The sequence below is a fragment of the Lagenorhynchus albirostris genome, chromosome 16 (assembly GCF_949774975.1).
Source record: "Lagenorhynchus albirostris chromosome 16, mLagAlb1.1, whole genome shotgun sequence".
Taxonomy (NCBI): Eukaryota; Metazoa; Chordata; class Mammalia; order Artiodactyla; family Delphinidae; genus Lagenorhynchus; species Lagenorhynchus albirostris.
The window spans coordinates 45,138,457-45,165,181 of record NC_083110.1 but is presented as its reverse complement, the minus strand read 5'-3'; the positions used below and the strand labels follow the sequence as shown (position 1 = coordinate 45,165,181).

At 37.2% G+C, this 26,725-nt stretch overlaps 1 protein-coding gene across 1 annotated transcript in view; it reads left to right on the top strand.

The window, feature by feature from the left end:
- PRKG1 (protein kinase cGMP-dependent 1) overlaps positions 1-26,725 on the top strand; it is a 1,109,707-nt gene that overhangs the window by 361,022 nt on the left and 721,960 nt on the right. The window contains exon 3 of the mRNA XM_060125518.1: positions 20,055-20,168. Coding sequence (XP_059981501.1) covers positions 20,055-20,168 — 114 coding nt within the window. The remainder of the gene's footprint in view (positions 1-20,054; positions 20,169-26,725) is intronic.

Below are 26,725 nucleotides of genomic sequence, written 5' to 3'. Positions count from 1 at the left end.
TTTCAATACTGGAGCTAGAGTTTGTGATCATTGTAAATTAAGTCGTAATAACATTGACCTAAAGTGTTGCTCTAAGCCAAAAGGTCAAATCATTGTATTTGTGGATCTAATGCTTCCACTCTGGTAAAATGCTATAGCATTTCTCTACTTATAGCATCTTTCTAAAGACACTTTTCTGGGAAAGGTAAAGAACACCTAAGGAAGTTACAAAAGGGCAAGGAAAAGAGTCAAGAAGGTGAAAATTGCAGGGAAATGATTTTCTTAGGTCTATCTCAAGTAAATGGAACTGGAAGAAGGATATGATTCAAGCCTATAAAGTTAGGAAAAGGATGGGTATAATAAATATGGACTTGATATATTAAAATTATTTAGAGTTTAAGAGAGAGGAATGTGAGACCACTGCAAAGCAACACTGGTTCCCAGAGAAAATTCTTCTTGGTAACTAGCTCCTTAAGTCCCTGGATCCTTTCTAACTCTCACCCTCTGCAAGAGTTATCTCATTTTTGTGTTCTGTACTGCTGTGGATGGTGACTATAGCGGGCAGTCTATTGCGAAAAAGTAGCAACTAAACACTGAAGGCCTAAGAGCTAGCCTTCTATTCCTATCTAGACCATCTCAATTTTATATTTAGTCAGTTTAGCTCTTGCTCTCCCTGATGTATTGTGAATTTGTGAATGAGAAAGTAAAGTATGAAATAAGTGAATATCATAATTGGCTTATCTAAGACTTTTATTTGTCAGTTTCCTTTCTCTTCAAAAATGTGTAACTTTATTTTTACTTGTACTTTTTATATGATAGTTGTGTCAAAATTCTATTGATATTATTTACCTAGCCTAAAACCCAGTGTGTTTGTCAGATTCTGCACTGGCTGCTCTAGTGATAAGGTATGTACTTACTCTGCAATGGAGAGGTGACTAGGAATGGCTCTGCCCTTCCATGAATGGGTCTTCATCCTTTTAAAACAGCACCGCTGGAGTGGCAGGAACCCCAAAAGAAGTCTAGACAGGAGAATGGAGTTCTAGTTCTGATTCTGCTGTAGCAGAAATTTTGTTTTCTTTTCCTTTTACCACATTGTTGACATTCCTGGGACCTAGTTTTTCTGATTTGTAAAATAAAGGGTTGGATGTTATGACCTTGAATGTATATTTCAACTCTAGTATTTGATGCCTCTAAGGAAATGGCTCTCCTGAGTCCTATTTTCCCATTCTCATCCCTTTTAATCCAGGGTTTATAATTTTGTCTCCTGTATTCTCTACTTTTTAGCTTTATTATTCAGAATCCTGATTCTTGCCTCTAGGCTATTTCTTTCAGATTTCAGCATCTGCCTCTTTACTGAATTCATAGAAGGACATCAGAATTCAGTTTTCTCACTTTAATAATCTTCCCAGTTGAAGTTATCCAGAGTTATTCTTAGTTAAAACTTGAATTCTTGAGTAAAACTTGAAGTACCCTTTTCATTATTTTTTCCAAGTCTTATATTAATATACTCAACTTTACTTGTTCAGTATTATGATTATTGTGTGAATGGACAGTGAGCTAATCAACCATTCAAAATGTGAGAATCCACTCTAAATTAAGCCTTGTGCTGGAAGTTTCAGGTTTTGAAACAACCCTTAAAATGTGCTGTGTCAGTTCTGAAACACTGCATATTTTTAGTACTAAGTTAAATTTTTTTTTTAAGAATTGGCCCTGATTGTTTTAAAGAAAAATGAGTTATGGTTAACCAAATTCGATCACATAGCCGATTTCTGATAGCAATTCTTTCTCAGAATCACAGCACTACAGTAATATGTAATGACCCCACCCCACCCCTCTTCCTTATTTGTAACAGCTAAACAGCTACAACATAGACAGTTCTTCAGGACATCTCTTTCCCTGCACAATACAATGACTAAATTTATCTATGATGATTAACATGAGTAGAGAAGAACTTTTAATCTTAGGATACTTCTTAAATGGATTTACTGAATACAGCCATTGTACTTATAGGTGACCTAGACATGTGGCTTAAAATAAGTGAGGCTTATCCATGAATTTTAGAAGAAATACATTAATTGGCCGGAATGAAAAAGTGTCTGCCTTTGTGTATTAATATACTTCTATCCAACTAAAAGCATTTACATTAGCAGAAAAAGCAGCGTCAGTCCCTGAACAATGACAAAAAAGTTGTTCTACCTATATTGTAGAATGCCAAACCATTTAGTGGTTTAAAACAATTTCTCGTCATTCTGTGGGTGACCTGGGCTCAGTAGGTGTTTCTTGTGGGGAATCCCTCATGTGATTGTAGTCAGATACCTCTGTCCCCAGCTGCTATCTGGATACTTGGCCAGGCTGAATATTTAAGCTAATTCAGTCATATGATTGGCAATCAGTGCTGACCGTAGGCTGGAGTTCAGATAAAGTGCCTACACTTCGGCCCTCTGTGCAGCTTGAGTATCTCACAGCAGGGCGGCTGGGCGGCCTGGGGGGCATTCCAAGAGATGGGAAGCAGAAGGTGCCAGACCAGCATTATCTCCATCATATTCTATTGGCCAAAGCAGTTACAGGGCCTGACCGAATTTTAAAAGGTTGCAAAATAGAAACCACCTCTTGATAGGGGAAATGGTAAGGGTACATTTTAGAAGAGCTTGTGAGATGGAGATATTGTTAGGCGATCTTTGGAAAATACGATCCATCAAAATAGTTTTAAAGAAATGTCCTACCACATCCTTTAATGATGGGGTTGGCAGAGGACGGTCAGAAGATCAAATCCAACCCTCTGGCTTTTTTTGTAAATAAAGTTTTATTAGGACACAGCCATGCTCATATATTTACATGCCATCTATGGCTGCTTTCATGCTACAATGGCCATCGTTCAGTAGCTGCAATGGGACCATAAGCCCTGAAAAGCCTAAAATATTTACAGTCTGGTCCTTTACAGAAAAAATGTTTGCCAATCCCTGACTCAATGTCTTTATTTTTTAAAAGAACATTATTCACCAAAGACATTTGCTAAAAATTCCATAAATTTAAATTTTTATTGTCTGTGAATTTTTCCTGTTGCCTTCTTCTCTAGGGAAAACGTACCAACTCTAAGAGCTCCCACGACTCTGTTGTGGTCCTCTGATACATATAGTTTCCACGATGTTAACTTGTTTTTTTCCTTCAAAATAGAAGCCCTCCCTTCTGTCTCCACCCCCACCCACCAAAGGTGGGCTTTGTTGGCTCATTTATGGTGTTACTTTCTTTAATCACATATTGTATGGGTTGCAGTGGTCCTGAAGCCCAAGCCTGTCAGCACATGACAATAATCTAGGGAGTGTTAAGAACTGCAGAAGTCAGTACCCCATCCTCTAGAGATCCTGACCTGGATCAAATTGGGAAATAGGCTTCAGTACTTAAACATTTATATGTAGTGTACCTACAGAAGAACACTTAGCAACTATTATATATTTCAAAGTCTAGTCAAAGCAACAATAAAGCAATCCATCTTTTATAAATTAATAAAACTATATCCACCTCTTGCAAAGAAGTGACTCCAACTTGATCTGAAACAGACTTTGTGTGCTCATTAACTGCTAGAAAAAAACCTATTAAGAAAAGACACAGTTTCCTTGGTGGGGGGGGGGGGTGGAATGGATACTTTCCTATATAAAGAATCATGACAAGAGGAGGAGAAAAGGAGTTCAGGAAGAAGTACATGATGATGGAAATGGGGGGGGGGATTTTAATAGTTATACCAGTTGCTTATTGTGTCAACTAGAAACCTAATATGAGAAGTTTCCTTGAAATGAGTGAGGTGTGGGAAATAGTGAGGGACTTAGCATGGAGTGCTCTGGAAAGAAAAGCCAAGGACAAAAAATTAAACCTTATCATCTTGACTTAGGCAGACTTGGGCGTTTATGTGTGTTGGAAGCAGGGGGAATAGAGTGAAATGGGAGGCACAACCAAAGGCAAAGATCAGACTTGGAGAAAATAATTGAGTGATGTGTTAAGTAACCAGTTCCGTCTTGTAGGTGAATTCCCACATGGCTAGGGGTATACACATTTCAAACTGCTACTAAATAAGTTCAAATGAGATTGTTCAATCCTGGTTCAATTCAGTCATAGTATGTAAGGAACCTGCCTTTATCTGTGGGTCATTAGGCAAAGGAAGCTCATTTCTAAAAGGCAGCATCTTGAATATTTTCTGTAACTGTAATATCAAGCATACAAATTCAATAACTTAGATGTAATTTCGGATTGTAATATTATTTTCAATTTTAATAAGACTAAAAGCTGTAGCTGCTGTGATTGAAATATATTTTCTGCCAACGCCATGGCGCTGTTACGCGTTATTTATTAAGTGCCACCGATTTCGTTTTCGTTTCACACAACTATACGCAACTTGTCTTTTTTCTTCCTAAAGACTTAAACAACTAAAAGAGATGACAGATAAATCAGCTAGTTGCAGAATGATGCCATATTTTGAGGAACTAAGTTGGGGGATGGGGGCAGCGTGTCTTGGGAATGGTTTGAAAAAGAAATGGACCTGGCTGAGAGTTTAAGTGGAAAGTTGGTCTTCACTGCTGAAAGAAGGAATGATCCTTTAGAGGGATGATGGTAAGAGATCCTCAAAGATAAACTGAGGCATATTAAAAATTTTAAGAGTTTACTTGAGCAAAAATTGATTCGTATCGGGCAGCATCCCATCTAGCAGATAGAAAGGAGATCCGAGGAGCTGTACAAAATGAAAGACTTTTATGGCCAGACAGAAGCTGGAGCAAAGAAGTTATACTAGGCAAAAAAAGCAGGTTGGTTATTGCAAGGTTACTGTTCAGTAGGGAATAGCAGGGGTCTATCAGGCAGATCACCTAACTCGAGCGGATCAGGTGATTCTTGGCTGGCTGGTTAAGATTCCATGTCGGTGAGAGCTGAAACTGTAAGTTAAGTCTCAGTTTGGTGACACAAGGCTTAGCATAAGCAACTCCCTTTTGGACCTGTTGTATTGTTTTTAACAGAGCAAGAAGGATGTTGCAGTGATGTCCACTAGAAACTTCTGAAAGGATGGGAATATTCTGCACTGTTCAAGGTGGTCACAGCATGTAGCATTTGATATGTAGCTAGTGCAACTGAGGAAATAACATTTAAATTTTATTTATTTTTACTTATATTTAAATTGCCCAGGTGGCAAATGGCTACCATATTGGAGAGCACAGCACAAAGAAAACACAATGTTCTTGGAAAAGAGGAAAGGAGATTGAAAACAATTTGTGTTCATCATTATGGGGATAATCTATGAATCAGAATGTTTGCAATTCAAACTTTGTCATAATCATCACAGATGAAAATGGACATATTTTTCTTCCTAGTGATTCATTTTAATAGTGTGTTTGTGGAAATTATGGTTATAAAAGTTAGCCATTGGTAATTATAAATACAGCCTGTCAAAGGAGCAGGTAACTGTGATGATTATATGATCAGGAAAAACTTGTTTTTCACATACTCTGGTTTATAAAACTTGATATAATATGTTATGTGTCACCTTTAGGTTAAACCTAACAAAAAACAGTGCAGCAGATTTATAGTCACAGGAGACATCTCATCCAGTAGTTAATTTGTAGAAAAATTTCATTTTTTCAGTTTGAATGAACAGATGGCCTATTCATTAAAATTCAAAAGTAGATAATTACTTGATTCCAGTATTTTTAGCAAAAGGACATTTTATAGCATTAAGTTAGGGGAAGACTTATAGGTCTTAAAATGCTTTGTGTGACTGGACACATAATTCTCCACTGTCTACAACTGTCTGCCATGCTAACTGAATAAGACAGTTAAAAATAGAATTGTCGCTCTTCTTCAACACTAAAACACTCACTTGAAAAAAAAAAAATTGCTCATCTCTCTAAAGAAAAAATCTTCACATTAACCCTGAAACCCTGGCCAAACATTCAGCAAATGCTTATCTATCATTTTTGTGCTGGACACTTGAAATTAGGATATACATTTGAAAAGACTGCCCCTGCCCTTAAGAAGTAGAGTCCAATGGTAAATGTTCATTGATTTGTGTCCTGGGTTTTCTTACAATTGAGTAGCAGTCTGCAATTTTTTCTCATTTAAGTAGTTCAATAAAAGTGAATATTTAGTAATTCATAACAGAATATTCATATGTTTAATAGTTCTGTCTGGTAAATCTGCTATAGAAGGTGCCGGTTTGCTGTGCAATGATGCTCATGCTGATTTTTTTTTTCTTTTCTTACCACCCAAAGCCAGTATTTTTTTTTTCCCACAAGTGTTCCTCCTGTTCCTACATATAGAAAATGAGAGAGAAGTAACATTTGTTTAATTTCCCTCATTTTTAGGAAGCTGGGAATAAAATTGCTTCTTCATTACTCTGGCTTTCCTCACCTAGGAATTCTTGGTCTCTTTCTTTACTACTTAGGTCTTGGCTATCTCTCTCTACATGGACTTTTATTATCTTCTGTTCCAAATATTTCTGGAATAATTTCATAACTTTTTTTTCCAACTTCTAAAGTGCATTAGTTTCCACAAAACACTTTAAGATTTCTACAAACTGTCATAAGGTTTAAGAATGTAAGTTTACATCTTTCCCATGAATCAAATTATGTATAGGAAATTTGCCACCTTGAATTTTAAAAGAAAACAACTGTCCTCATCCATTAGATTTGATCTTCATTCCAGGGTTTGCTCTTTTATTGAGTTTTGGCTTGACATATTTTCTCCATTTGGGCCTTACACTTTGGAAAGGATGACCCCTTCACCACAGGCATTTTCTTAGGTCCATCTTGACAATCTTACCGTAAAATCAAAGAGAATAAGAAATACGTTTCTATGTATGTGCATTCCTAACACACCTGCTGTCAGCAGTAGTTTTTCATTTGAAATGCAAACTTTTTCCCTATATGACTGTTACACAAGGACCCACTCACAATAAAGGGAGAAGCTTTGTCCAGACTAAAGTACTACCTGTCTGCAAGCCCTTTGTCAGAATCCTTAGGGCCAGATGTTTCAGAATTCATAATTTTTCATACTTTAGAAAAGTAATATGGTACATGTAGTATATATTATATAGTACTCCCAGTTGGGGGGGGCAGCACCTATAATCAAACACATTCACATTTCTGCAGCAAAATGTATAAGTGTACATTTAGGTCAAATAAAGACTATAAATAGCCTCCCATTAGTTCAGGTAAGGTCTCGAAGCCAAATGAGAATACAGCTTTAGGATTTAGAGAGCAGATAAGGAACTGGGCACCTGATAGTAACTATCACTCCCACCCCACCCCTGTCACTCTCTCAATGACTATGAATATTCATTGACCAATAGAACTAAGCCATTTGGGATCTGCACATAAGGAATTCCATGAAGAACTATCGGTAAGACCTAGAATCCCTGTAGGTTCAGTTCTGATCAGTTCTCAGGAGATATACAAAAAGAGTTCTCCTAATGGCCAACACAAAACTCCAGGTAATCAAATACTGAACTGTTATTTTTGATACGTTAACTCTTTGCTCTTCTGCATCCTATTTTCTTAACCTTATCTCTCTCCTTTTATTTCACAGTTGACTGACCCATCATTTCCATTTTTCTCTGTCTGCAACTTTTCTCCAACTTTTTCTTTCTTTACCTATACCTTCTCTAATAAAACATTCATATCCTGTCTACCCCATAAATAGATATAATACATAAGGCTTGAATTTTTGTCTAACGAAGTTATAACTCAGCCCATAGCTCCATTTCTCTTCCGGCACATAACCACAAAACTTAAGATTATAGCTGGCTCCTTGTGAATTTGGATAGGTAATCATTGTTCAGCTCAGAATCTAATGTCTTTGAGGGTATCACATATTTATCCTGGGCACAGACAGGGACTAGAAAATGTTTCTTGCCTATGGAAAGCATGGAATCTTTCAACAAGTTGACATTTACGTTTTCCCTTCCAGTAGAGATTTTTGTTCTGTGGTCTGTGCCTCTGAATGTATCTCACTACAAGTATGGATTATCTCTGGGGGGGTTTCATCTGTCCCTGCTTTTAATTGGTTTTGATGCTGTTATGGTAACCCACATAAAAGAGAGAGTATTACTTTCTTCCGAAATTCAACCAAGTTCATTCTTAGGACTGTTGGCTGCATTTTCTACCTATAGAGCTGGAAAAGCTGATTCTTACTCATTTATCAAATAGATTTATTGAGTGCCAGCTTGTAATACTTTTTCATAGCAAGTGAACAACAACAAAAACAACTCAGATCTGTCTCTACGCCATTATCTTCTTCGTGTATTAAAAACATATATCTCTGGCTGATATATACCAAAGACTGTTTTTTTGGAAAATAGAAATCCTTATTAGTGGATTTTAAACTACCTTCTCTAATGTAAATAGCAATAATACATTGATTTTTATTTGGGAAAATATTTCCCAAGACTTGTTTAAGCTTTCCACTCATCAAAAGCCTGCTTGTTGTAGCAACTAAATTTCAGTTCCGGTCAAACTTGCATACTGCCCAAGTTAAATAGCCCTATGCCTTTAGTGTTTTCTCATTTCTACAGGGTAGTAGTAGCACAGGAAAAGTCTTCCGATTTTTGCTGTGCTTTGTAATGAATAAAATATGTGGGACATGTGAAGAACTTATGTAAGCTCTTTGTCTTGGTCTCACTGAAAAGCTTTAATTTTATTCTTACTTTATAATCTTGGAGATGTCAACAGGCCCCATGCCATCTTTCATGACTTTATACTTTCCCAGTAGAGACCATGGACTTCAAAGCTTGTTAGGCGAGCATTAAAAATAAAGGCCCAGGGCTAGTGAACTTTAACATTATTTTTCCCTGTGAAGCTGCAGTGATATACAAGGCAGAGTGTTTTCTTAGTGTTCAAGCATAATTTAAAATCATACTGTGCCGAAAGTCTTCTATATTATATTTGTATTCTGAATCCTAATAGTTTCGGCACCAGAGTTTTCTTATAATATTATTTGGGTATATTCTTATATCCCAGTGTTTACGTAAAAACTGTCTATTGGCCAGTAGTACAGCATCAGTTAACAGCTCTTTCAGAATCTTCACAACATAAAACACAACAACTTTTCCTTTGGATCTGTTGGTAATCATTACCCTGTCTTGAGGCAGAGTGCAAATTCCTTTTATTTACTTCTCTGGGGTATGGGTGTGTGGGAGAGAGTTTATAAAAGGAAAGGAAACTAGTTGCTCAAATGAAAACTCCTTGTCTGTTCTTCATGTGAGTCAATGGATGAACTAAAATCTAGGAAAACTGAAATATGGACACTGATATCATGTAGGGGTACTTGAATTCAGAACATAAATTATTTAGGACATTTGTAGATAGGGACAAATTATTCATGGACAGTGCTAAGTCATTAGGAATAATAATTTTTGTGTGAATTCGTTTCTTTAAGAGGATTTCTTAAGGAGCTTTATAGCAATGGTTCAAGGACGGGTTGCTGATCAGATTAGGGTGGGTGTAGAGCCTGCACTCCTTTAATCTGGTCTCAGGTAATCTCTAGATGAGCTTCTCTGGTTCCTTGAATCTGCCTCAGGGGGTCTTCTCTGGAATGAAGAATGTAACTCCATTTGTTGGGGGGTTTAGTTCTGTAAAGAGCTCAGAGATATTGTTACGTGTATCCCTTGAGGTGGAACCAGGACCTGCCCCAAGGCTGCACTGTTGTTTCTTGGCTGCTCTTCGCCTGTCTCTGCATCCACTGCTTTCCCTTATTAGCAACTGTTTGAATCTCCCTTTTGGACTCAGGCAAGGTTATGGAGGCTGGAGTCTGTTCCCTACAAACAAGGAATGGGGGACATGGAAAGGCTTCCATGCCCAGGAGCCCCACAGGGTCCTGCTCAGTTTCAATAGTACTGTAGTATTTACTATTAAAAAATATCAGCATCTAAGTGGACCCGTGCATTTCAAACCCGAGTTGTTGCTCAAGGGTCAACTGTACGTTTTTTTTCTCCTTCTGGACTACATAGGCAATGTAATTTAAATGAAATCTTCAAGCTTTCCCACAAGTGTGATCACAGCAGTGGGTCGTTTTCACTAACATTCCCATGTATTCACTCATGAGAATTTACTGATCTCCTCCTATTTACAACCAGACACTGCAGGATTACATGATTGGCCCTTCAGTTAGTTTAGTGTATACTAACGTGTGTAGAAAGCTTCATCACACACCAAACTCTTTCACATAAGTTTCACGTACTAATCCTGTGAAGCAGGTAGCTCTTATTCCCATCGCACTGATGGAGAAACTGAGTGCCTAAATGTCTGACATTTCAAGAGCAGTGAAACCAGAATATTAGCTTAGAACTTATGATTTCAAAACTCTTCCTTCTTCTGCCTCATAAGAGCCATTACAAAGGTGTTAAGCGAACTTGGATAAAGAAGACGTAATCTCTGATTGAAGCAACAACATCTTGTTCACAGTGGATTCTTTTCTAACCTTTCTAGTCTTAGGTGAAATTGGATTAAGCACCCATTTGACATCCTGTGAAAAGACTGGTGTCCTCCCCTAAAATATCTGCCAATTCCCGAGTCCTTAGTTTTTTATAATTACGTAATTTACATAGTTACTCCAAGATTTCCTGCTTTCCAACTTCACATTATCGCTCATTCTTCATTTCCTTGCCTCTCTGTTTATTGATGTATCCAAGCAATGGATCTTTCCTCAAGCTTTTATCTTCCTCCAAGCCCTTCACACAGGAAATTCGTGTGAAGCAGATTAATTTGGAGAGAAATGTAGGACATGAATTCTGGCAACAACTAACTGAATATTGTACATTAGAGATCCCTCCTACTAAAAGTCTTCTAGCCTCCTCAACATGAGGCTTTCCAGCAGGACCATTTCGCTGAAATCTCTAGCTTGTTGCTCGTCTTTTTCTTTTCCTTGCCCCTGCTCATTTATCACTCTCCTCCTTCCCACTCCTAAATGTTATGGACCAAGACCTTGGACCCTGCCTCTCCCTCCTTAAAACTGCCTACTAAAAAGAAAAAAGAGAATTTCCTCAAGAACTATTTTTAACCTATATATTTTTTGTCTGGCCACATGCATTACCTAATTATCAAAACCTATTAAATAAGTTATTGTTATACCAAATCTGTAGTGAGATAATGGAAGAATAGAGAGTTAAATAACTTATCCAAGGTCTCCAAGCCAATCAGTGGTAGAGCCAGGACCTGATATTCTCAAGTATGCCTGGAAAAAGGCTGTCATTCTAGCATCAGTAGGATATTCTTATAAGTCTTGCTTCAGAAATTTTTCATAATCACTTCTATTTCAGGTGACACCTGCTGGGGAAAATTATTCAGTAAAGTAGCTTTGTGTCTTTATTCTAATTCTATCCTGATCTAGTGGCAACATGGATTACTTAAATATTGCAACCTAGTATTAGCCTATTTTTAGCTTGCGATTTACATCTAGTAGAGTTTTTTTTTAAGTGGAAGTCAAAATTGTCCCTTTAAATGTAGAGTGTTTTGTATACACATGGACATAGCTGACTCCAGGGCTTCCGACTTTGGCACTACTTACATTTGGGGCTGAATAATGCTTGGTTGTGTGGGCTGCCTTGTGCATTGTAGGATGTTTAGCAGTGTTCCTCTACCCTCTAGATGCCAGCAGAACCTCCCTAGGTTCAAAACCTCCCTAGAACCAAAAATGTCTCCAGACCTTGCCAAATATCTCCTGGAATTAAAACTGCCCCCAGTTGAGAACCATCATGTTATATCAAAAACTCTCCCAAGGGACTTCCATGGTGGCACAGTGGTTAAGAATCCGCCTGCCAATGCAGGGGACACAGGTTCGAGCCCTGGTCCGGGAAGATCCCACATGCCGTGGAGCAGCTAAGCCCGTGCGCCACAACTACTGAGTCTGTGCTCTAGAGCCCACGAGCCACAACTACTGAGCCCACGTGCCACAACTACTGAAGCCTGCGCACCTAGAGCCCATGCTCTGCAACAAGAGAAGCCACCGCAATGAGAAGCCCATGCACCACAACGAAGAGTAGCCCCCACTTACCGCAACTAGAGAAAGCCTGCAAGCAGCAAAGACCCAACACAGCCATAAAATAATGAATGAATGAATGAATTTATTTATTTAAAAAAACCTCCCAAACTTAATATTAAAACATAACAGAGACAAAAATCGTATGATGAGTGCCTACAAGTCTGACAGTGATAATAGTACTTGGCATTTGCCTGTCTCTAAGTAACTACAGACATGGCCATTCATTGTTTAGGCTAATTGAGGTGCTCATGTATCACAGAAATAATAGAGCAAAAATGCATTATACTAAAATTAAGCTTAATAAACTTGAGACAAATTAGCTGTTCAACTCTGATTATTCAGGGAATGATCGTTTCCTATGTGTGAATATCTCTTCTCTGGCCTGTCTTTACCTTTCTTCATCACTAGAAATTGAAATTAGTCCACAGATATTTATTTAGTGCCTTTTGAATACTTTAAAGTGCTAGAGGGCTTTCCTGGTGGCGCAGTGGTTGAGAGTCCGCCTGCCAATGCAGGGGACGCGGGTTTGTGCCCCGGTCTGGGAAGATCCCACGTGCCGCGGAGCAGCTGGGCCCATGAGCCATGGCCCCTGAGCCTGCGCATCTGGAGCCTGTGCTCCGCAACGGGAGAGGCCACAACAGTGAGAGGGCCACGTACTGCAAAAAATAAATAAATAAATAAAAATAAATAAAGAGTTTCAAAACGTAATGTGTAGAAAGATTATAGAATCATGATATTTGTGAAATCCTTCCAGAGTCCTGTTCATGTCAGGTCAATGGTTGAGCCATCTGCAATAGGTTTAGTAAATTCTTACTCCTTAAGTATCCTCAAGGACAGAAGTGCTGTAATGTAAGTTGCTCCTTCCAGACTTTCACTCTGATGGTTCAGATGATTTTCTGTATCCAAATTGCTTACATTTCAGTCTGTTTCCTCATGTAGGTTTCCTTTGTGGATATGTATGCCCTAAGACCTCAGAGTTAGAAACCAAAACAAAAAGTGAAGTTCAAGTATATTGATGTGCATGTTAACCTACCTCTCTTTCTCTTTATTTTTTTTCATAAGTGAGATTTTTTTCTAGATGCCTCATTTATGTTTTTGATTTTATTTCATATTCAATATGTATTATAATCTATTGTAATTTAGTACAAAGAAATATTGTATCAAGTATATTTATAGCAGTCATGACCAGAAGGGAAATCAGATGTGCCTAATTGAAGAAGAAACAAAGTTCTTCACTCATGTGACTTGAACCTCAACCAGCCTCTTATACCTCAGATTCTGTTTCATTCCATTTGGATGACTAGTACTTTTGTGCTTCTAGTAAGAATTATTGCTGTGATAATATCAAAGACGTGACTTCTCTGAATGGAAAGCTTGGTCCCATCTAAAGTATTATAAGGACCTGATGGTTAAAGAAACTATGAAAGCACAAATAGTTTAGGGAAGAAAAACCTATGGTCTCCCTCTCTCCCTCTCTCCCTCTCTCCCTCTCTCCCTCTCTCCCTCTCTCCCTCTCTCCCTCTCTCCCTCTCTCCCTCTCTCCCTCTCTCCCTCTCTCTCTCCTCTCTCTCCTCTCTCTCCTCTCTCTCCTCTCTCCTCTCTCTCTCCTCTCTGTCTCTCTCTCTCTCTCCTCTCTGTCTCTCTCTCTCTCTCCTCTCTGTCTCTCTCTCTCTCTCCTCTCTGTCTCCATCTCTCTCCTCTTATCGCTAATCTGTAATGAGAAACTGGTAAACCAAAAAAAATAAAAACAAAAAACACTAAAGCAAAGTTAGGAAGAAAACATGTAATACTAAAACAGGGCAATTTTTCACAGGCATTTATTCAATGGCCAAAAAATGATTTTTCAATCAAAATTAACACCTCATTTAAGGAGCAGGAGTTTAGATCCAGAGAGACCATATCCTTTTGGACTTGAAATCAAACTTAAATAGAGAACTGATAAGGTGCTGACACACTGCCCTTCTTTAATTCAAGAACAGACTTTCATCTCATAGTGAGACAGTCTTTTTCCTTATGTTGGCTTAAAGAAGACATATATAAATGACTGACAAGAAGTATTCTTAAGGAACACTGTCTAAGAATATAGTGTGTGTCCCTGGCAATGAGATGGCTTTTCCCTTTAGTTAGCCCATAGTAGCCTTATTTCTACTTTCTTCCCAGATGACAGTAACCCTCATCTAAAATGACCCTACAAGACAAGTTCAGTATAATAGTATTGTTAATCCATTGAGAAAGCAGAGAGTAAATCCTAAAATTTCTCATCACATGGAAAAAGAAAATTTTTGTGTTTATATGAAATGATGGATGTTAACTAAATTTATTGTAGTAGTCATTTCACAATATATGTAAGTCAAGTTATTATGCTATAAACCTTAAACCTACATGCAGTGTTCTATGTCAATTATATCTAAATAAAACTAAAAAGGAAAAAAACAAGATATATAAGAAACCTCATCTCCTAGAGAAAATGTATATATGCTGGTCACAGCACAGCTCAACCACCACAATGTTGAATGTTCCTATTGAATCTAGGAGCTACAGAAACCCTCATGAGAGAATACATAATGTAAAAGCTGTGGTCTCAAACCTACAAAATCATGAACGTATTAGAGAATGAAAGAGATGGAAGGGCTTGGTAGATCGGACCTTTGATAAAACAACTGTCTCCCTTTAAAGACCAATCAAGTTGTCTTGAATGTTCCAACCAGCATTGTTGGAACTAAGCACAGAGTGTTCATAATTAGGTTATTGCCAACCATTCTGTCTCAGCTTGCCAGTAGTAAATCTCTAAACTGATTTGCCTTATCATGAAAGTCCTATGGTACAAAACCACCGGTTAGTGAAAAACCCATGAAGATAAACAAAGCCAGGAGATTCTGGGTCTCCTTGTAAATTCAATGTCTTCTTTTATTTATAGGACCTACTGATTCTTATAAAAGATAGATAAAAGTATAGATGCTTTATTATGGATCTCTTAACACTTAGCATTTCCCAAAAGTGGTACATAAATAGGGATACCAAAGAGCAACAGGTAGGTTGATTATTGCTCAAAGTGGCAAAATTTAGTACTTATGGGCTTCCCTGGTGGCGCAGTGATTGAGAGTCCGCCTGCCGATGCAGGAGACACGGGTTTGTGCCCCAGTCCGGGAGGATCCCACATGCCGCGGAGCGGCTGGGCCCGTGAGCCATGGCCGCTGAGCCTGCGCATCCGGAGCCTGTGCTCCGCAGCGGGACAGGCCACAACAGTGAGAGGCCCGCGTACCGCAAAAACAAAAAAACAAACAAAAAAAAATTAGTACTTATGACTCAGCCCATTGCAGATCATAAATGGGCATGTGGTACCAGAAGTAGAATAAGAAATACAGTCAAGTTACTGTGATAAAGCTTTCAGTGATTCATGCTAATGGCAGGAGTGATAAAAAGAGCCAAATGAAACTATAAATAACCCTTACATTTTATCTTAGCCAGCATTCCAACATCTCTCGCACAAATAACTTTAGCAGTTTAGCAAAGTTCAAATAAAAATGATTTGAATATTTCTTTCCTTTCCTGGTAGAGATAGGGGATAGTAAAAATAACACCAGTATAGTATCACATTTTAAAAAAAAATCAAAAATGAATAAAAAGCAGAAGTAGAAGACATAAATTAACCACATTTTGGATTATTATGAGTTCCTCAAGTAACAGTTCTAATAGCCTCTCATCGCTGTTGAGTTTAGCCAGTGAAAATCATGGAAAAAGTCTAGAACTCTACTAGGATGTTTGAAAATGTCCTTCTGCTATTCTTTAAAAAAAAGTCTTTGATTTGCAATCTAACATATTTGAAAATCAAACTAAATTGAAATATTAAAACAATCATGAATAAATGCTAATGATTCTCTTCTGTTGTTTAAAGAAATAGAAATTAATCAAATCTGACCTGAGGGGCTTCCCTGGTGGCACAGTGGTTGAGAGTCTGCCTGCAGATGCAGGGGACACGGGTTCGTGCCCTGGTCCGGGAAGAACCCACATGCTGCGGAGCAGCTGGGCCCGTGAGCTATGGCCGCTGAGCTTGCGCGTCCGGAGCCTGTGCTCCGCAACGGGAGAGGCCACAACAGTGAGAGGCCTGCGTACCGCAAAAAAAAAAAAAAAAAAAAATTCTGACCTGAGGTAAATTCATCAAAATATATTCCTAAAGTTAACAGCAAATTATAATTATATAAAAACCTCCAAGCTGGCCTATTTCTACAGTGCTGTAAGCCTCTGCACAAGTGTGCTATATATTCGGCCTACTTGACTTTTTCCCTATTTGTTTCCCCACATCCCTCCCCTCACAACCGAAATTACCACACGTAGGCCTACCTACTTTCCATGCACATGGAGTCCATTTAAAACAAATCTTGTTTTTAGACACAGTGTGATAAAGGAGTTTATAAAAGGAGTGGCTTCAAGATGAATCTAATACTTTAAAGGAGGTTGATCAGGTGGGAATAAGGGCTGCTGGGTGTATGCAGTAAACTTTTGACTGTCTTGTTCTTAGTTTTCTTAAGTGAACCACTTAGTCCGTACTTGGAAATCCTTCGTAAATGTATAATCACTTCTAATTTTGCTTCAAGGCTAGTGTGTGGCGCGGTGAATGAGCTTAACCAAATTCACATTTCACATCAATAACTCATCTTATTGAGCTCTTGGAAATGACAGCACTTCTAAATGTCTCTCGAAAAACTCTCATTAATGCCTTGTGTGTACCTTTCTTTCTTTTTAGTGCCCAGTCAATCTTGCCTCCCTAAATTACTCCCCATCCACACAACAGATATAAGGAAGGATAAGTGATCAAATTATGACTCAGGGTAACAATTTACAAACACTTTGTTTCTGTTTAACGTTTAGATCTTTCTGTTCATTAAAAAAAAAAATACAGTGCTTTTTAGACCTTTCTCAACTATTATATGAGATCAGATCCCTTTCTTCCTTGGCTATTGTGAATATATTGAATCTGCAGTGTTTAACTTAATCTGAAAAAGATTTTTGACATCCAACTTTCTATTTTTGTTTCAGCAAGTATTTAAAAAAATTTTTTTGCTATTCTAATTAATATGGGATTCAACCTTCTGTTACCAACACTAATTATTCATATATATATATAATCACTTATACCTATCTTTTCCAAAAAAGTGAATTAATCTTGAGAAAATTAAGAAAATATCAGATCAGGAAAATGAGCTGTAACCAGAAGTGAGTGAGTGTTTGCACAAACTCGAAACCCCAGAGTCCTATACAATTATGCTGTGAACCTTCTAGAAGTCATATGAGAATGGGAAACATGAACAGTTATAATATAAACTGTCCATAAGTTAAAACAGGTCAGTGTTATATGAGCATGGTTTTTCAGAGAAGTAAGGGGCTCTAGGACCAAGTAGCGTGATCACTGTGTGGAGGGACATTTACAGTTTCCCAGAGGGAGGAATATCTGGATTTTATAAATTAGTTCTGATGTGATGGGTCCACAGATGCCTTTTAAGAAACCACTGAGCTAAAACAAGACTCCCAATGTCTGGCCATTTTTTTTTCAGGTTGGTTAGTGGTTAAGAAGACCTAACTCTGAAACTGTCCAGCAGGATTCTTAGCAGTGGTCTAATTCCTGTGGATTCCTTTCCACTGAAGACTTTAAACCATGGGACCCAAAGAGACAGAGAAGCAGACTTGTACAAAATGAGCTGTGTATGAAAGTTCTTTAGGCATTATTCATTCTGCTCTTAGTTCTAGTAATATAGTTAAAGCTAGAGCTTTAAGTCAAAAACATTTTATAATGTGTGAGAAAATTGTTACTATGTTATTCGTGGGAACCTCCACCATAAGACTATAGCTGTCGAAGCAATACTACAACAAATGTTGGCTGGACATGGCCAAGTAGGAAGGAGTACAAAAATACTGCATTCTGCCAGGTAGATCAGTGTGAATTCTTGAGATTCTTCTTTCTTCTTTGGGTGTGATATTGATTAAAACCTCAAAGTTCTCTCCTCAGCCCCCCCATAGGGAGAAAATCTGAAACAAATCTTTTCTCCATTTAAAAAACAAAAATGAAAAAATATTATCCTACATGGACCTTGATTGCTTTCTGTAATAGATGATGGAATATTGTGCTTCAGTGTAATCTGATAAGCCCTACCTACATTTAAATGATAAGAAAGAAACATAATGCAAATAATACCAATAATAACAGGTGGTATTTACTGAGATTTGGTATATGCCAGCACTGTGCTAAGCATTGCATCTGCTTTATCTCATTTCATTTTATAAACTACACAATAAGATAGGTACTTTGCTTTTATCATTTTATTAATGAAACTGAGGCATAGAAAAATTAACATCTTGCCCAAGGACACAAGGCTAGTAAGGAACTGATAAGAGAACCAGAACTTAACTCCTGGTCTGACTTCAAATGATGTATAAATGTCTTAATTATGTTGTATTCTGAGCCTATCTTTCATTCTTGAGTGGCAGATGAAATTTCTAGAGGAATAGGCTTGCCATTGAGAGAAAGGGCTGGGTGGGGATGTCATGGGAGGAGCAACTGAAGCTTAAAAAAATATGAATTTCCTGGGTTGGTTTTGATGTACCTATCAAGAGAAAGTTTCCCTTCCTGAAGTCAAGAAGTAAGGCATGAAAAAGCTAGACTTTTTAGTGGTCATACCCGCATAAAAGTATTTCCAAACTTTTAGGATTGTTGGATACATTCATTTCTAAATAGCTTCTTAACACACAGAGGAGGAACAGATACACAGTTCAAGAGTAGTGAGTAGATTTTGTCTGAAATTTTACCCTAATTACTGCAGCATTCTCTCTCCATTGATACCATTCAGATGAAATAGTTTTCAGGGTAGAACAGTGCCCTCTGAAGGATTCATCTTGCATCAGTGGTACATGAATTCAGCTTTTTAAGAAGTTTTTTAATATATAAGATTTTATCTCAATAGGTATTTGAACAACCCTATAATTTTGTAAATATTATTGCTTAGGTAAAACTGGATTGATTTTTAAAAAGGTGGGAGTAAATGTAAAGCTAAAACTCCGAAAAGTTAAATATTACAGGAAGCACATAGCTAAAGTGATAATTATGGAGTCAGTGCATGAAGGCCTGACGTTTGGACAAACTTGGTAGCATTAGTTCCTTTCGATCACTAGCTACTGCCAAGCATTAGGTTTTCCTTCTGTAGACCGTGGCTAAGTTACTGGGAGGAATAATAGAAGGGTAGGATTAAGTGTAGAATAGATTGTGTTGCCTTTTTATTTCTTCCCCCATTATGTTAGGTGATGGAATTTTTAGTGTACATAGCTATGACTTTTTTAAAAATGCATTTTTTTCATTTCCTTCATGAATAGCATTTCCTTACTTTCAGGCAACAATGTATACCCAGTGCACGCTGTTTACTTAGCTTTTTCCTTCTTTAGCATTTCATTTTCCAAATCCTTTGTGGAACATCAACAGTCCCAGTGTCTCTTTCTTTTTCCTCAACGCTTATAGTTTGGTTTCCTTACAGTCCATGTTGCAGGGCTGGGAAGCAGATGAAACAGTCTTGCCCAAGTCAGATAAGATGTTTAAAAATAAAAGATCCCATGAGCCCCAATTAAATAATGCTCTAGGATCAAAGTAATTTCCCTTTGCATCATAGCTACCTTACTCAGATGAGAATTCCCGAGTATGAAGTGTACTGTACAAAATGTACACACTCAATTTTTCTTTCAAATTCAAAATGACTTTAAAATTGGAATTACCAGAGTTTTATAATATTGCATTTGGAAAAATTTCACATGTTGCCATTTTTATCTCTGTCTTTTTTTGGTGTTTTCTTTTAGTCTCATCTCTAATCTTATCAGTGATTAATTTAGGAAAGGATATGGATTTCTTACACATTTTATTGCATTTCTTGCACTGCATCTTGAGGATGACTTTGTTTTAGTTGGTAGCTGCTTTGCATTTTTGAAAGTGAGCCTGGCCCTCCTCATCTCATCTTGGAAATGCAACAAATGAAATGAAGCATGAGAGAGAATGGAAATGATGTGTTTTTCCTTCTTCTTTTCAGATGGTAAGGTTGAAGTTACAAAAGAAGGTGTGAAGCTGTGCACCATGGGTCCAGGAAAAGTATTCGGGGAGTTGGCTATTCTTTACAACTGTACCCGGACGGCGACCGTCAAGAGTAAGGCTGTTCATTTTTCTTTTTTTTTTTCCCAGATACTTTCAGTGTCTTTTCCATAGACCTGCGAGGTGTTAACATGCCTCTCGATTTTAATCTTCGTAAAGAATAAAATAATCTATATTCTAATTATTGCTTTGCAATACAGTTGATATTTTCCTCCTAAAGGATGATTGTTAACATTGAGCTAAATTTTATTGCTGACTTATGAAAAGTATCCTTTAACCTAGAACTCATTAAATTAGGATTTACAAAATGATATAATTTTATAAGTTAGAATTAAACAGAAGCAAGACTTTTCATTTTTCTGCCTTTAAAGCCTCAGAATCGTATTTAAGAAAATTTTACGTATCTGTCTATTTTGGGTTGCATTCCCCACATAAATTTCACTTATTCATTCAGTAGTTTAGAAAAATTGAGGAGAAATGTCCTTCGTCTCATTCAAACACTGAGTAAGATATCCTGAATTCTAGAACTGCGTCGGAGTATATTCTTGTCCTCAGCTGCTCATCAAGCTGTATATTACAGCGTTTTTCTTTTCTACTGATTGAGCTTATTTTAAATCAAGGCGTTAAAGCAGCTTGTTTCCCTAATTCTACATGTATGTGTATATATGATTTCTCTAGCAACTTTTATTGCTTGGTAGAAGCAGCTGCAGTAGTTAGAAGGGAAAGAAGTTTGTTTTAAATATTCCTTCTTCCTGAGTACAGGATGTAATGAGTGTATAACAAACAGAGCTGAATGCCAAAGCCAACAGTGGAAAGTCCATTGCATCTTCAGGCAGACGTGTATATTTCATGTGTGAAAAGTTCTGACACATCCTGTGGATGATTGCACCCACAAATTACTTTGATTAGGTTGTGTCATTAAAACAATCCTGTTGGAAAAACGCCAAATTGTTAATTAATCGTGTCTGGGTGTCACTGACTATTTTATAGATTGCTTTTTTTTTCCTCTCAGAAGTATGGCATATGATTGACAATATGATATTAAAACTTGGGTTGTAAAGAACTCAAGAATGCATGGCCAGCTAGAGTCACAGACATTCTTATAGGTCTTGTTAGTGAATCACCTTTTTAGTCACTGAAATCACTGTAACATCAGTGGCAGTTGGGGCCCTTATTAGATGAGTCTTTCTTGGCATTTGATTCTTGATCTCTGAGAACACACCTCTTTTGATTGATAGGCATTGCCATGTTTTTATTCCATGACTCAAAGAATAATGAAGCCCGATGAACCATAAAAGATTCTGCCAGAACTTTAACTCACTTAAAAAGTACCTTAACTGGAAAAAAGAGCAGTGACGACTCCATTAAGTAAACAGATTTTACTATCATGCTTCATTTTCATGAGAAATATATTACTTTTCGGGCAAAAAGGAGGCATAATAACACATTTGGATTAAAACAGGCTTTCTCTGTATTATGAATAATTTTTTAAGGTTTTAAAATATTTAAATGATAAAAATATTTCAGCCTTGTGTACTGCTCATTTAATCTAACTGAAACTACAAATTTTCCAAAGGCCAGCAATTGATAGTAACATGGTGCTTAATATTTTGGAATATTGAATTATTATTAAAGAAATACTTTAAAGTGAATCGAATATTTAAATTAATTATATAGCAAAAGATTTTTTGTAAGATGATTGCTTGGCTTCGTGAAAGTCAGTTTTCTTATTAGGTTCTGATAAAATGCTGTTCATTTGCACTAGCCTCTGTTGTTCTCATGCTTTATAAATTTAAATAGACATTATGCATCTGACTGAACAAGAAGGAACTGGCTGTTGAATGCAAATTATGATCCTAACTGTTCTGGGGTCAGAACATCCATCATTAAAGGGAATGAGTGATGGAGCATGTTCTTTAACACAGACACAGATGTCTCATGAGGGGGTATGTGGTTGTGTGTGTTTATCGTGCCCAAAGATGTGGAGGTTGTATTCAGAAAAGAGTCTGTGGTTGATGGTGTACAAATACATCTCTGCATGTTTAGATGCAGAGGTTTTGTGCATGTGTAAGGAATAATATCTATTAACAACTTCTGAATGTTGTGTAAGAGCTATAAGGTGTGAATAATGGTCATTTGTTTTTCAGGACCTTTTGTGCTGTCATCTATACTATCCAGGGAGATTGTACTTATGATTGATGATTATAGTTCTTAAATAGTATTTTAAATTTGTTTAAATTATACTCTCAGGCTGATCACTTTATAATTTATAATTCTGATTAGATTACATCATGGGTGTTAGTTTTACCAAATGACTACAGGGATGCTATCTTACTCTTAACATGTGATATTTTAAAATGTCCTTAGTTGGCTTTTTAGATCCAGTCGTTTCTCAGAATTCAGGATTGTGTTGAGTCTTGTCTATTTTTTCTTAACCATTATTTTGCCAGTGATGACCACTTGGAGTATCTTTCAAAACGCATTCATCTACTTGGGTGTAATAGTCTAAGTCTGAGGAAATTGCCCTTCGTACTCAATAGCTTGTCTATCCACACCTTTTTTCTTTCTCACGTACCTGGCTTGTGACCCCTTTTCCCCCAACAATACCCACTTTCTTTCATGATTGAAAATGTTGAGCCCTCTTTTCTTTCTCCCTAGATTAGCCTGAAAGCTGCCTAGCATTTTAATGCATTTTTAATTGCACAGTCATCACTGAATCCTAGGTGACATTCAAGAGCTCCTCAATGTACCTGAGTCATTTCTTGTTCACAAGAGCACTTTTTGAAGTTGTATCAGGCCTTAAATAAATACATTCCAGTGACTTCCTCTGATAACGAATGTGAACCTAACACCTGTGGGTAGTCTTTTTTTTAAATAGGATATAAAAAATAGTTGTCTTATTTTTATATATTGAGGTATAATTGACATATAGCGTTGTATTAGTTTTAGTTATGCATGATTCAATATTTGAATATATTGCAAAATGGTCACCACAATAAGTCTAGTTGATATCCATCACCATATATAGTTACAAAATTTCTTTTCTTGGGATTAGACCTTTTGAGATCTACTTTCTTAGAAACTTTTAAATATGTAACACAGTATTATTAACTCTAGCTACCGCGAGTACATTACATCCCCAGGACTTAAATGTAACACAGTATTATTAACTCTAGCTACCATGAGTACATTACATCCCCAGAACTTAAATGTAACACAGTATTATTAACTCTAGCTACCATGAGTACATTACATCCCCAGGACTTATTTATTTTATAACTGGAAGTTTGTGCAATTTGACCCCCTTCACTTATTCTACCCACCCCTCACTGCCCCTCTCCCCCCAAAACCTCTGGCAATCACCAATCTGTTCTCTGTATTTAAGAGCCAGAACTCTTTTTTCTTTTTTTTTAAGATTCCACATATAAGTGAGATCACAATGGTATTTGTCTTCCTCTCTCTGACTTATTTCACTTAGCATAATGCCCTCAATGTCCATCCATGTTGTTACTAATGGCAGCATTTCCTTCTTCTTAATGGTTTAATAGTATTCCATTGTGTATATATACACCACATTTCCATTACTAATTCATTCATTGATATACCTGTCATTTCCATATATTGGTTATTGTAGCTAATGCTGAAATGAACATATGGGTACATGTATCTTTAAGAGTTAGTGTTTTTCAGAAAAATAGATCAGTGGAATAGGACAGAAAGCCCAGAGATAAACCCACGCACATATGGTCACCTTATTTTTGATAAAGGAGGCAAGATTATACAATGGAGAAAAGACAGCCACTTCAATAAGTGGTGCTGGAAAGACTGGACAGCTACATGTAAAAGAATGAAATTAGAACACTCCCTAACACCATACACAAAAATAAACTCAAAAGGGATTAAAGACCTAAATGTAAGGCCAGACACTATAAAACACTTAGAGGAAAGCATAGGCAGAACACTCTATGACATAAATCACAGCAAGATCCCTTTTGACCCACCTCCTAGAGGAATGGAAATAAAAACAAAAATAAACAAATGGGACCTAATGGAACTTAAAAGCTTTTGCACAGCAAAGGAAAACATAAGACAAAAGACAGCCCTCAGAATGGGAGAAACTATTTGCAAGTGAAGCAACTGACAAAGGATTAATCTCCAAAACTTACAAGCAGCTCATGCAGCTCAATATCAAAAAAACAAGCAACCCAATCCAAAATTTGGCAGGAGACCTGAATAGACATTTCTCCAAAGAAGATATACAGATTGCCAACAAACACATGAAAGGATGCTCAACATCACTAATCATTAGAGAAATGCACATCAAAACTACAGTGAGGTATCACCTCACACCGGTCAGAATGGCCATCATCAAAAAATCTACAAACAATAAATGCTGGAGAGGGTGTGGAGCAAAGGGAACCCTCTTGCACTGTTGGTGGGAATGTAAATTGGTACAGCCACTACGGAGAACAGTATGGAGGTTCCTTAAAAAACTACAAATAGAACTACCATATGACCCAGCAATCCCACTACTGGGCAAATACCCTGAGAAAACCATAATTCAAAAAAGAGTCATGTACCACAATGTTCATTGCAGCTCTATTTACAATAGCCAGGACATGGAAGCAACTTAAGTGTCCATTGACAGATGAATGGATAAAGAAGATGTGGCACGTATATACAATGGAATATTACTCATCCATAAAAAGAAACGAAATTGAGTTATTTGTAGTGAGGTGGATGGACCTGGAGTCTGTCATACAGAGTGAAGTAAGTCAGAAAGAGAAAAACAAATATCGTATGCTAACACATACATATGGAATCTAAAAAAAAAAAAGAAAAATGGTTCTGAAGAACGTAGGGGCAGGACAGGAATAAAGATGCAGATGTAGAGAATGGACTTGAGGACATGGGGAGGGCGAAAGGGTAAGCTGGGACGAAGCGAGAGAGTGGCATGGACATATATACACTATGAAATGTAAAATAGATAGCTAGTGGGAAGCAGCCGCATAGCACAGGGAGATCAGCTCGGTGCTTTGTGACCACCTAGAGCGGTGGGATAGGGAGGGTGGGAGGGAGACGCAAGAGGGAGGAGATATGGGGATATATGTATATGTATAGCTGATTCACTTTGTTATAAAGCAGAAACTAACACAGCATTGTAAAACAATTGTGCTCCAATAAAGATGTTAAAGAAAAAAAAGAGTGTTTTATTTCTTTGAATAGGTGTCCAGAGTGGAATCGCTGGGTCATAGGGTAGTTCTATTCTTAATTGTTTGAGGAACCTCCATACTGTTTTCCATAGTGGCTGCACTAATTTATGTTCCCACCAAGAATGCACAAGTGTTTCCTTTTCTCCACATCCTCGCCAGCACTTGTTATTTCTTGTCTGTTTGATAATAGCCGTTCTAACAGGTGAGAGGTGATAACTCATGTGGTTTTGATTTGGATTTCCTTCATGATTAGTGATGTTGAGCATCTTTTCATGTGCCTTATGGCCATCCCTATGTCTTCTTTGGAAAAATGTCTATTCAAATCCTCTGCCCACTTTTTCATCAAATTGTTCGGGTTTTTTGCTATTGAGTTGTATGAGTTCTTTATATATTTTGGATATTAATCCCTTATCAGATATATGATTTGCAAACATTTTCTCCCATTCTGAAAGTTGCCCTTTCATTTTGTTGGCTTTCTTTGCTGTGCAGAAAGTTTTTAGTTTGATGTAGCCCCACTTGTTGGTTTTTGCTTCTGTTGCCTTTGCTTTTGGTGTCAAATCCAAAGAATCATCTCTAAGACTGATATCAAGACACTTACCACTTAATTTTCCTTCTAGGAGTTTTATGGTTTCAGATCTTACATTCAAGTCTTTAATCGAAAAAATAAAATGTTTTTATTAAAGTTATAGATTGACATATGCTCTAAATTATGATTATAAGCTTGTTCATAGTGATCCAACTAAGAGAACGGTTGTTTGAAGCAAGCTCTTTGTTTTTCATCTGGGAAAAATCAACTGGGATTCTTTTGAAAATAAATAACCGATATACTATTGGTTATTATGGTAGCACTAGGAGGAAGATCTGATAGCACTAAGAAGCACTATTTTTTTAGAACAAAACCCACAGTGATATAGGGGGAAAGAAATCCATGTTATGTTACTTTTATCTTATAAAACAACACCATTGATTTTCCCCTGAGGGATGAGGATATAAAAATATTAAAAATTAACGTTATATTGGAAACAAATCTAACAAATGCCTTGAGGTTATTCATGGCTTAAATAGGCTCAAGTTTTCTTTATTAACTGTGATATGAAAATGGTCACTTTGATTGCGTCTATCCAATTACAAGCATTCCAGATGCCATGGGGAGAAGAAAAAAAAGTCAGTGGTTATATTTGGTTTCCATAACACCAAACAATGTCTCCAGTGTTGTTTGAATTTCACATTTTTGTCTAAATGTTTTGGGATTATACTAACAAAGGAGAGTGTTACCGTCCATTTTCAAACCCCATAAGGGATAGGAATTTCTAATATGTCCACTGAATACCCCTGACTTACTCAGTTCCCATATCTGGAAGCATATTATTATCATGTTTTTCTACGTCTTATTCCTGGT